The sequence below is a fragment of the Cucurbita pepo genome, chromosome 6 (genome assembly GCF_057944985.1).
Source record: "Cucurbita pepo subsp. pepo isolate OVF chromosome 6, ASM5794498v1, whole genome shotgun sequence".
Lineage (NCBI taxonomy): Eukaryota > Viridiplantae > Streptophyta > Magnoliopsida > Cucurbitales > Cucurbitaceae > Cucurbita > Cucurbita pepo.
In genome coordinates this window covers 3,777,729-3,789,861 of record NC_141803.1, presented here as the reverse complement: position 1 = coordinate 3,789,861, position 12,133 = coordinate 3,777,729, and the positions used below count along the sequence as shown (strand labels likewise).

The 12,133-nt window shown below is 34.8% G+C and overlaps 2 protein-coding genes across 6 annotated transcripts; both read right to left on the bottom strand.

The window, feature by feature from the left end:
- Positions 1 to 3,185: 3,185 nt before the first annotated feature.
- LOC111797707 (NAC domain-containing protein 2) lies at positions 3,186 to 4,686 on the bottom strand. Its single transcript, XM_023680813.2, has 3 exons — positions 4,462 to 4,686; positions 4,104 to 4,378; positions 3,186 to 3,989 (listed from the first exon to the last, which is right to left on the bottom strand). The coding sequence occupies exons 1-3, from the start codon at positions 4,619 to 4,621 to the stop codon at positions 3,492 to 3,494; spliced, it is 933 nt and encodes a 310-aa protein (XP_023536581.1). The 5' UTR covers positions 4,622 to 4,686; the 3' UTR covers positions 3,186 to 3,491.
- A 3,541-nt stretch (positions 4,687 to 8,227) lies between these two features.
- Positions 8,228 to 11,227, bottom strand: LOC111796509 (uncharacterized). 5 transcript variants are annotated; one of them, XR_015421318.1, is made up of 5 exons: positions 10,990 to 11,227; positions 10,718 to 10,810; positions 9,211 to 10,563; positions 8,996 to 9,069; positions 8,228 to 8,902 (listed from the first exon to the last, which is right to left on the bottom strand). XR_015421318.1 is itself a non-coding variant. In XM_023679162.2 (5 exons), the coding sequence occupies exons 1-4, from the start codon at positions 11,051 to 11,053 to the stop codon at positions 9,008 to 9,010; spliced, it is 306 nt and encodes a 101-aa protein (XP_023534930.1). In that variant the 5' UTR covers positions 11,054 to 11,227; the 3' UTR covers positions 8,228 to 8,902; positions 8,996 to 9,007. The 5 variants fall into 5 exon arrangements, 2 of the variants coding, with proteins under 2 accessions (XP_023534930.1, XP_023534929.1); XM_023679162.2 differs by having other exon boundaries at positions 10,477 to 10,563; XR_002815365.2 differs by having other exon boundaries at positions 8,996 to 10,563; positions 10,911 to 11,227.
- Positions 11,228 to 12,133: the final 906 nt, after the last annotated feature.

Below are 12,133 nucleotides of genomic sequence, written 5' to 3'. Positions count from 1 at the left end.
GATGTAGGACCGCCCCCAAATCCACCCCCCATTGGAACCCAGCGTTCTTACTGGCACACCGCCTCGTGTTTACTCCCCCCCTTCGGGGAACAGCGAAAAGGCTGGCACATCGTCCAGTGTCTGGCTCTGATACCATTTGTAATGGCCCAAATCCATAGCTAGCAGATATTGTCCTCTTTGGGCTTCCCCTCAAGGCTTTAAAACGTGTATGCTAGGGGAAGGTTTCCACACCCTTATAAATGGTGGTTTGTTCTCCTACCCAACCAATGTGAGACATCACAACCCTCCTCAGGGGCTCAGCGTCATCGCTGGCACACCGTCCGGTGTCTGACTCTAATACCATTTGTAACCACTCTAACCCAGTAGACATTCTCTACTTTAGTCCATGTATCACAGTCAGTCTCATAGTTTTAAAACGTGTATCTTAGGGGGACATTCTACACCCTTATAAGAAATGTTTTGTTCCTCTCTCCAACCAACGTGGGATCTCACCGGTACAGTTAAAAAAATTCAACGATCTATTATTCAGCATATTATTGAATTTAATAAAACGACCAATTAAACAAATGATCACAAAATTTAAAAGTCGGAGGACTAACTTGTAATTTAATCAAGAATCATTTATCTACGAATCAATGTTAAAATTAGCACAAATTAATTGGTTTATGGAAATTTAATTAGCTCCTAATTATAGTTAGGCAGCATAGTTAATCTACAATAAATTGAGTGCAATATTAGTTTATAAATATTTCCTAAAAATAATTTAATAATTAAAAATTAATAATAAGACATAAGTTAAAGATGTGAATGAACAAATATAACCGTTATTTTATTTTATTTTTTGGATCACGGAAACTGAATTAACATTCTGAATCTTTGAGAATCCCATAGCACGTGTCAATGTTGGACAATCATCCACCTTAATAAATTTATTCTCTAAATATTAAATTAATAAATAATAAAATAAATATAAATACCCCTCCTTTTCAACATTTTCATTATTTATTTATTTATTTTAGTATTTTCTTCTAAATTTTGAAAAATTAAAAATTTGGTTCGAGTCCTAGGGTCGAGTCGGACTGATCCAAAATACAGAATTTACAACCTGATCCAATCCATTCATCTATTCTCGGGTTTTCAGTATATGTCAAGTTAATAATTAAAATTGTATAAGATTGAAATGTGAGATGAATAATGGTTTTACTTTGAGCATGATCATTCCCTAAATTAGTCGATGTGGGACTTTCATCCAACACCTCCCCTAAAATAAAGTACATCTCCGATACCATGTTAGGAATCACGACTCTCTACAATAGTATGATATTGTCCACTTTAAACATGAGCTCTCATTCATTACTTTGCTTTGGGATTCCCCCAATCGGCCTCATACAATGGAACTCATGGTCATTCCCTAAATTAGCCGATGTGGGACTTTCATCTAACACCTGAACAAAGTACACCTCCCCTTAATTGAGGCTCGACTCCTTTTCTTTTGGAGTCATTTGTTCGACATTTGGCTAAGTTTAGGGCATGACTCTGATACCATGTTAGATGAACAAGACTCTCCACAATGGTATGATATTGTCCACTTTGAGCATAAGCACTCATGACTTTGTTTTGGGCTTCCTCAAAATGCCTCATACATGCAGATAGTATTCCTTGATTATAAACTCATGATCGTTCCCTAAATTAGCCGATGTGGGACTTTCATCCAACACCTCCCCTCGAATAAAGTACGTCTCCCTGATACCATGTTAGGAATCACGACTCCTTTGTTCGACATTTGAGGATTCAATTTAGGGCATGACTCTGATACCATGTTAGGAACCACGACTCTTCACAATTGTATGATATTGTCGACTTTAGGCGTAAACTCTCAGAGATCCTAAATTAGCCGATGTGGGACTTTCATCCAACACCTCCCTTTGAACAAAGTACGTCTCCCCTTAATCGAGCCTCAACTCCTTTTATTTTGGAGTCATTTGTTCGACATTTGGCTAAGTTTAAGGTATGACTTTGATACCATGTTAGATGAACACGACACTCCACAATGGTACGATATTGTCTAGCATAAGCTCTCATGACTTTACTTTGGGCTTCCCTCAAAATGTCTCATACCAGTCCAGAGAGTATTCTTTGATTATAAACTCATAATCATTCACTAAATTAACGGACGTGGAACTTTCATCCACCATTAAAAATGCAATTTTTTTTTTTCTCCCTTGAATTTAATTTTTTAAAATTATGATAATAAAGAAGGGTAAGAAACAAAAGGGAATGAAGCAAAATGGAGAAAAATAATGAGAAGAAACCAAACACAGGGAGAGAAGAAGGGCCCTTTCATTTTCACAAGGGATGTCCTGTCGTGTGTTTGAAAACATTGTGGGGCCCATGTCATGCAAAACGGCATCGTTTCTCTCTCGACTGCGACAATTCGGAATTCCCTGAACCATACATCTTTCCATGTTTTCCTTTTTGTTTTTTTTTTTTGTTTTAAATAGAAAAATAACAAGATAAGTATTAATAATTCATATAATATTTAATTTGGGTTTAAATCTGTTTAATATTTTAACTTCCAAAATATCTAAATTTTTTAAAAAATAATAATTTTAATTTTTAAACACTCGACTCTCCGAGTTCATATATGTAATAACCTAACTTTTAAGAGTCGGTTCAAAGGGAGCCCTCTGAAAATAGAAGGGCCTCCGTGGTATAAAATATCAATTGAAACTCCCTCCCCGATCCCACGAAGATCGCCACGTCTTGTCCAGTCTAGGACAATATCTTCCAGGCGTACGTGAGAATCGCTCGGTTGTCAATACATATAATTTTTTTGATTTCGAACATGCCTTCCTTACTTCAGTCTTTTAGTCTATCCGTCGTCTTCTTCTTAACCACTACCATATAACGACCAAAATGGACATTTTAAAAGTTCGAGGACTAAAATATCTTCCTCAAACAAGGGCTTTTTGGGCCTATAACGTATTGGGCTGTTTGGGCCTATAACGTATTGGGCCTTTTGGGCCCATTCGCACCGATAATGCAATGCATTAAATGGGCCTTTATATTCAAAATTATTTCAAAGCTAAATTTTTTTAAAAACTAAATATATAATTTAACATTTTAAGAAAATAATTAGATTTTCTGGAATTTGTACAGCTTACAAGATTGTCCTTTTATGTAAATTCACACACAAATTAGAATATTATTAATATTTAATTTCGAGAACAAAAACATAAATATTGTAAGCAAATATGTACATTGACAACACACGTGCTAAACTCGCTCATCGCTTCGTTACAACTCGGTTCAAAAGTCCGGCGCCACCGTCGCCAGTGCCGCCGCTTCTGCCGCCAAGTAGGCGGATTTAGATCTCATCGTCACGGCGACACTCTGTATGCAATCATTCGACGGCGGCTCTGTCATCGACCGATGATAAGCTTTCGAAGCCGGAATCCGGCGTTTAATCAATTCAATTCGACATGTCGAATTCAAAACGGCTTCTGAAGGTACATGAACATATCCTGCAATGGCGACATCTGATTTAATGTCGGAAATTGAGCACAGAAGGCACTCTCCATCGAAGCGTCCATGTAATTGTACGGAAATACAGAGTACTCGTCTTTCAATCTCGGTTGGCTCTGAACCTCGCACGTGAACTCCGACGACACCACTTGTTCCGAACAGCTCGAGTCGGCGTGAAGACGAGGAATTGAATCGGACGCTTCGAAATACATAAAATCGTTCACTACACCGGACGATGGCGGAGCCTGCGACGGCGATGGCGACGGTATTCGGCCGGAAACTGCTCCGTCGTTTAGAATTTCTGGCTTCTCCTCCTGATCCTCGTTTTCTATATATCCGATTGTGTTCATTTCCGGCCGATTAATAGAAACGTGGTGCTGCTGCGGCGGCGGTGACGGCGGCGGCGGCTGCTTCTCGATCACGCCTTTTTTGTTGTATATGCGGCAGAGTACCCAATCGTCAAGCTGCAAAATCAGAATAAAATATTTAATTAATTTTAATTTTATTTTCTTCAAATTATTTTGTAATTAAATATCTATTTCTTATAATTATTAATTAAAAAAAGTCATGAAAAATACCCTTAGACTATTCTTCTTGCAAGCCGACCGGTCCACGTGAGCGAGCCGGTACTCGTGCATGATCCAATTGGTTTTCTCACCCTTGGGAGCTTTCCCAGCGTAAAACACCAAAGCCTTCTTAATCCCGATCGTCTTCGGCCGGCCAATCGGTTTATCAGCTCCGGTCGCCTTCCAGTATCCACTCCCAGCCGACCGGTTCGGCCTTGAACCGTTCGGATACTTCCGGTCCCTCGGTGAAAAGAAATACCACTCTTTCTCTCCGTGTAAAGCTTTTCCTGTAATAATAATAATCGCCGATGAATTCCGATCTCAAAGCCGATGAATACGAACTAATTTCATTTAAATTTTAAAAAATTACCAGGCAAGTCCCACGGGTTGTATTTATAAAGATCAATTTCAGCAATAATCGGCACAGTAATCGGCTGCGACGCACATTTACGGCACAAGTAATGCGTCACAAGCTCGTCGTCCGTTGGATGAAACCTAAACCCCGGCGGCAACTGCAAATCAACGGCCATGATTTCTTCTCTCTTCTTCGATTTCTTTCAGAGCTATTTCCTCTCCGACTCTTGAAACTCGCAACGCAGGAGAAAGAGGCGAGTTTTATAGACTAAAAAACGGACACGTGGATTATTCAGGACGGAGTTTCTAGAAGACACGTGGGCGGTAAAAACCTCCCGTGGTCCAATGCGCGACACGTGGCAAATTAAAAAGTGGAGCGCATGCGTGGCAGTGGTGTTGGGGGGAATGATTTGGTCATTACTTACGAAATGTGTTTTGGACTGTAGTGGCTGTTACGTCATCCGGATCGGGTCTTTTTGGGACCGCTTTTGTGAGTTCGGCACGATTACGAAAAGATCACGAGTTAAGTCGGCCGATTTTTTTAACGGTGGATAGAGACGACACGCCAGCCTTGATTTCCACGTGTTCAATTTCGGTCGGATAAGATTTATCCAAACCATTTTAATTATTTGGGTAGGTGTCAATTTACTTCAAAATTTATGATATACCTAAATATATTTAGATTTTTTTTAAAAAATTTATTCATTAAAAATATATAAGTGATTATTATCACAATACTAGCGAAAATATATAACTAATATTGGTCTTGCCATTTTTTAAATTATTATTTTTCTTTATTTAAAGAAAAAATGAATTAAAATGTTAAAAAAAATTAAATGATTATATTTTAGTATATATAGTTTAATTTTATATAAATTAATTAAAAATGACAATATATTTTTTATTGAATAAAGATATCATTAATATTTTTAGGAAATTCAAAAAATGCTATATTATTTATTTTTTAAAAAATAAAATAGGATTTATTGAAAATATAGTAACTAAATTTTAATATATAAAAATAGAAAGAATAGAATATATGGTTTTTGTGAATTTTATTTGAAAATATTAAATGTTTATTACTAATTTATTTATTTATTTTAATTACACACGACAAAAACCTTTTGGACTAAATACTAAAAATAGAAACAAAATTTTAAAAAAACGCGTGAAATTCAGAGCGCTTTCGGTGGCCGTTAGATGAATTACAAACACAGACCAATGAAATCACGACACGTCACCTACTTTTTTCGAAGATTACCAAGTGGTGGTCACGAATGCTAAATCAACGACGAGATAATGCGAATCTCTTTATTCACTTCCACGTGATCGACACGTGGCCTATGACGAGGATGACGGTGACCTGCATAATCTGCCGTGACAGTGATTCTAATACCAAAACCGTCTGTCGTTTACCTACTTGAACTGCAATTCTGCCGCAATCGTGGCAGGATCTCATTGGTCTGTGACATTAAAATAAATAGAAAGGACTGACAAACCGTACAAGCTGAAATGACTTGTCACAGTAGGTAGGTGCACGTTGATATCACTTGGAGGTTATTTAATTAATTTTTAAATTATAAATAATTGATGACGCACCCAACCATGGGATTATATTATATTTTAGGATATTATATGATATTTTATTAAGTCAAGTAATTAATAATTATGAGAATATCGTTTTTGTCATTTTTATTAAAAGTAAAAAATAAAAATTAATTTTGAAATTAAAGTAATAAAGTTGTTGACTTTGTTAAGCTTAGTTTGACTAATTACAGTGATTTAATTACATTTATAGTGAATTTTAATATTTTGCAATTTTGTTTTATTTAAGGAAAAAAAACACGTTATTCCACTTTTTTTTTTCTTTATAAAAAAAAAAAAATAATATTAATAATTTGGATGGGCCAATCAAATCAAAATAGGTAATCAATAAATAAAAATAATAATAAAAGTCAAAACTTGAACCAATGAGATTTGACGATGATCTCATCGTGGCTCGAAAATAACGTTTTAAATTTTATTAAATTAAGCTGTAAATTTAATCAAGTGTTGGAGGGTTTATCTTCGTTAAAAAAAAAAAAAAAAAAAAGTATAAAACTGCTCATGAAAAATAAAACGGTGAGATATCATGTTGGTTAGAGAAGATAATGAAGCATTCTTTATAAGGGTGTGGAAACCTCATCGTGGTAGATGCGTTTTAATAACTTTGAGGAGAAATCTGAAAGAAAAAGCTTAAAGAGGACAATATCTGTTAGCGGTGGATTTGTAATGTTACAAATAGTACCAGATATTGTGCATACTGAGCCTCGAAAGAGGGTGATTACACATTTTTTTAAAAAAGGTATGAAACCTCTCACTAAGTCGTCGTCCTCGGACACTATGTCTGTTGGAGGCAGCTAGCTAGGGCTGTTGTAAAAAATTAATAATAATAAAATAATTTTTGCAAAATTTATAAATTTTAACCAAATACTTATCTTGAATTCTCGAAAATTCTCGAAAATTGTTTATATATAATTTTTTTTTTTGTTCAAATTGCAATATTTTTGAAGTCAAATGGTAATACAAATTGCAACGGTTCGTTTAATAGAATTAAAAGTTTGAGAGATAGCGTCAATTTATTTATTAATTTTAATACATACAAATATTTAAGAATTATCTAATTAAATTATAATAATAATTCCCTTTTTTTTTTTAATGCAATATGGCATAAAATTATTTTTTAAAATTTATTTTAACAGCTAATTTTACCATTAATTTTCTTAAAACCCATAGAATTTCTCGCCTAGTTCTATTATTATTATTATTTTTTTAAGTCCCAACCCATTTATAGAATTAAAATTCTAAAGGAATATTCAATATTTATTAATAACCAAATTGCAATTATTTTAATTTTATATTCCCATCTCATGATGTAATCAACCACTTTCGTTAATTAAATAAAATATTAATACAAAATACATATTTTTTCAATGCAAAACGAAAACTTGAAACCGCATATTAATAATAAATAATTAAAAAAATATATTTTAATAATCAACTAGGCATGAAAAATAATATTAATTGGGAAAGTTCATTGAATCCACCCATCTAGAGACTTTGACTAATTTGAGACATAATATAAGTTAGAATTTTATATAAATACTTTAATTTTAATTTTTATTTATTTATTTATGGGTGAAAATTAGGAGGAAATTTCGTGTCTATTTCCAAGTCAAAGTGTTGGGACCAAACTTAGGCATCACTAATGTTTGGGAAGGCTGCTGAATTAAGATGCTTCGTCTTAAAAAGAAAGTCCGGGGAACATGGACTTAGAAAAAAATGAGTAGTCATTGTTCGGGAATAGAGTATGAATAGTTTCGACTTTTAAAATAATAATAATATTAGTAAATTAATTGGACATGAGCTTAATTAATTACATCAAATTAATTTATTATTGGTTAGAAAATTCGAGAATTTATTGAATAATTTCTTTTATAGAAATTTTTTATTGATAGAATATTCATAAAGCCCACAACTTATCTAAAAGATTCCAAATATATCAAAATCATGTAAACGACTGAATAATATATATATATATATATATATATTAAATTAATAAAAATATCCTTAAATTTACAAAGTATCGTAATTTATCACTAGTTTTTGAGGTAAAATGTTAGTATTTTAATAGTGTTTCAAAAATATAATCCCGACTTTAAAAAATTTAATTAATATTCTATTTAAAAAAAAATTAAAAAATACTATTAGAGTTAGAATACCTTTAACAAATACTCTTCAAATCCCAGCCAGCTGCTACCGTCTTTGCCTTCCTCTTCTATATTCTCTTTCTCTATGCACAAATTTGGATGTTTCATACATTCCCAACGTTGGATGATGAAAGTTCCACATCGGCTAATTTAGAGAATAATCATGAATTTACAAGGGAGGAATACTATCTCTATTAGTATGAGGCCTTTTGGAGAAGCCAAAAGCAAAACCATGAGAGCTTACGCTTGAAGTGGACAATATCATACCATTATGGAGAGTCGTGTTCGTCTAACATCCAAGCTATGAATCTCATTCAAACGAGTCCCAACCTCAACAGATTTTCTTCTGTGCTTACCATAGACCAACACCCTACCGCTCCTTAACTTCAATTGCATGACTTTTCGACCTCGACGACTTTCTCACTTGAAAACCTCTGTGGTTCCTCATCCATCTACGAGACACCCTCTGCTAGTTCTCGACTCGACATGTTTGGGGACATTGCTCGAATCACTTGTTGACCCATGCCAATGTTTTCATTCTTCACTTTCAAACTTTTCTTCCAGGTCCCTTCTTCTAAAGTGCCTGCCTTCTTGTTCTTTTGACAATGGCAAGCTAAACAAGTCCATATCATTCTGCAGAGCCCCCCCGAACCCGACCGATGCAGCCGAAGACGCCAATTTTATGTAATAAACATAGGAGTAAAATACCTGCATACAATCCCCAAATGAAAGAGCAAATTCAAGCACTGAACTAATGTTCTATGTAATAATCAACAAACAAAAATGCACATAAATTCTCACCATCATTTGTAACTAAACAAATCTAAACTGGATTTGGATCCCTTTCCGAAGAAGTTTCTTTTGATCTTGTGAGCCTATGATTTAGAGTCATACCAGGTAAAGAAGTAAAAGACATTATTAGGGGACAAACAGTAGATTGTATTCCCAAATCCCATTACAATTACATCAGTAAGTCATAACCAACTTCGATCAGATAACTAGATGTTACCACATACCATAACACGGAAAATAGCTGCATCTTCCCATACCATATGAACTTAGTTGTCATTATCATTATTGTTGCAGCGGAAGCGGAAGCGGAAGCAAGATCGATTGCGCTCACACACCCACAAACAGAAATTAAACAAAGAGACAAAGATTTACGTGGTTCGGAGAGAAGAAATTCCCTTACATCCACGGGTGGTAGCTAATCACGGTAACCAAAGTGTTAACAAGTGTATCTTTGTCACTCTCACACTACAAAGTCTCTCCTACAAAGTTTCTCCTAATTGCCTCTAAGCAAATACAAAATGACAATAACTCCACACCTCAAAACAATGATAGACAAGCCTTTAGATAGACATAGTAATATTAATGTTATACATGAATCAATCGCAATGGAAGATAACCAAAAGGGTTATGAGCCAAATAAATGAGAGATGAACTAAATAAATGGCAATACATGCATAGGAGATGGATGAACCTATTCTTCATTACACAACTATACAGCAACTATAATTTGACCGATAAATGTTGAGAGAAATGAACTATACATTTCAAAACGTAGAAGAAACAATTGCATGCTTCGATACCATATCAAATTAGCTTCAACTATTGAACTAGAAATGTTCTACAAAAAAAACGAGTCGGGTGTTGTGCGCCAAATGCTACAACCACAAAACTATGATACCGATTGTTGTAGTGAAAGCGGAACGAAGGTACTCACAACCACAATGAACGAAATTACACAGAGAGATACTAAAATATTTACGTGGTTCGGAGAGAAGAAATTCTCCTACATCCATGGGTAGCAACCAATCACTAATATAATCAAAGTGTTACAAGTGAATACCTCACTCTTACACTACAAAGACTCTCACCAAAATGTCACTCAAGAAATGTAATGTGAGACACAAAACTCTATCAAATTTCGATATAAATCGATGAGAGTTAATAACTAAATTAAATAAAAAACTTATGACAATTTACAACCACGGGTACATTAGGAAGTTAATAGAACATCAATAGTTGTAATCAATGATTAAATATCCGTCGATATATCCAGAAATCGAAGGGTTCGACATCAACATCAAGGATTAATCGATAAACCCCATAGCTTTGGTTGTAATAAAATATGATCCAGATGTAAACTAAGAGTGCTTGTATATGCAAGATTTTAAGCTGTAAGGCTGTTTTCTCCCAACCATGGAAAACAGAGAAATTCCAGCATATTACGAATACCAAGGGACTGACATACACAAAAACTTAATTGTTTCACTCACCGAAGTATGAAAGAATCAAGATCATGCCCATCTTTAGCAAATCGGCAATGCAGAAATTCTCTATGAAATCCCATGTTGATCCACAAACTGAAATGGGAACATGTGCGAGCAGTGACAAAATCAGGTAGCATTATTCAATAATGAAAAGCAAAGAACATGACAAAATCAGGTAGATGATTAAGTTTACGGTTAGAGGCCACATGATGTGAAAATCAAAAGAAACAGAAAAAAATGCACCAACCTGCAGGTCCTTCCAGAGAGAAAATCAAGTGAGGATCCAAATGCTTCGCCAATGGCCGAAAAAAACCAGAGGCCAATGAGCTGGCTACTTTACCTATAACGTCGTATAGATTCAGCACTCACTAAAAACTAATGAATCATAACAAAAACAAAACACTCCTGCGAAATAAGATGACAAAGAAAACAACCAAGACCTTAATGGAAACAATATCAATCATAACTAGAAGAGACGATCGTAGAAAGGAGTATCAATCATCAGTATTTTTCACTCACAGATGAGATTTGCACGCCAGAGCGATCGAAGAAGCTTGATCGGATAATCGATTTCGGAGAACATACGCAGAAAGAAAGAAATTTAAAATGAAACAATTACATCGATTAGAATGCTAAAAGAGCACCGTGAAATGAAGAACAGCAGATGGAAGAAGAATGGAGGGTGGAGGGTGTCTCATTTCCACCGTGCCGGATTTTGGCCAAGAGCGGTGGTTGTTGAACGCTTCAGACGAGTTTGGAAAATTTGGACATGCGGCCCATTTTGACGGCCCAATTTATAATTTCTATTTTCTTCGAAATTAAAATAATAATAATAATAATAATAATTTATTCTTACGTTACAAATATTCAAATTTATATACCTTCTTTTTAGATGACTAAGTTACACAAATGACTTGAATAAGGTTCACAATCGAACCGTCTGTTTTCGCATTCGGTTAGGATGGGTGGTCCGTGTGTTCGTTTTTTTAATTATTTAAAAAATCACAATGCATTATTAACATTTTTTTTATGTCATGAACTATATTTTCGAGTTGGATGAGTTTACTTGACCAAAAAAGTGTACAGTACTTGAACCGAACATCTAATTTAACGTGGTTAGGTAGTTTGGATTGTTTGGGTGATCGGGTCATACGAACACCCATAATTTGGTGGGTACTGGGTAGTGAAAATGAAAATATTACCCACTAAACGGGGTTAGTTAGAGCATCGAGTTGATTCCTATTAAATTAATAACTAATACGGGAGATTAATGAAAGTCTTTTAGGAAAAAAAAGACAAAAAAGTTTGAGAAATTGTTAGTCAACTAGCCATGAAATTCGATGGCCCGGTAAGCTTAACTTCTCGACTCAAAAGACATATATGAGCATGTAGAGTAATAAACCATTGGTCGAGAACGTATACACGTGGGCACTAGTAACTTCTTGATTGATAACATGTACACGAGAATATGGTATACACGTGGACCAGTAACTCGTAACAACCCAAACCCACTATTAGCATATATTGTCCTATTTAGACCTTTCCTTCGAGGGTTTCATCTCAAGGTTTAAAAACGTGTTTGGTAGGGAGAGGTTTCCACACCCTTATAAAGAATACTTCGTTCCCTCTCTCGATCCAGTCTAGGATTTCACATCATTTCTCA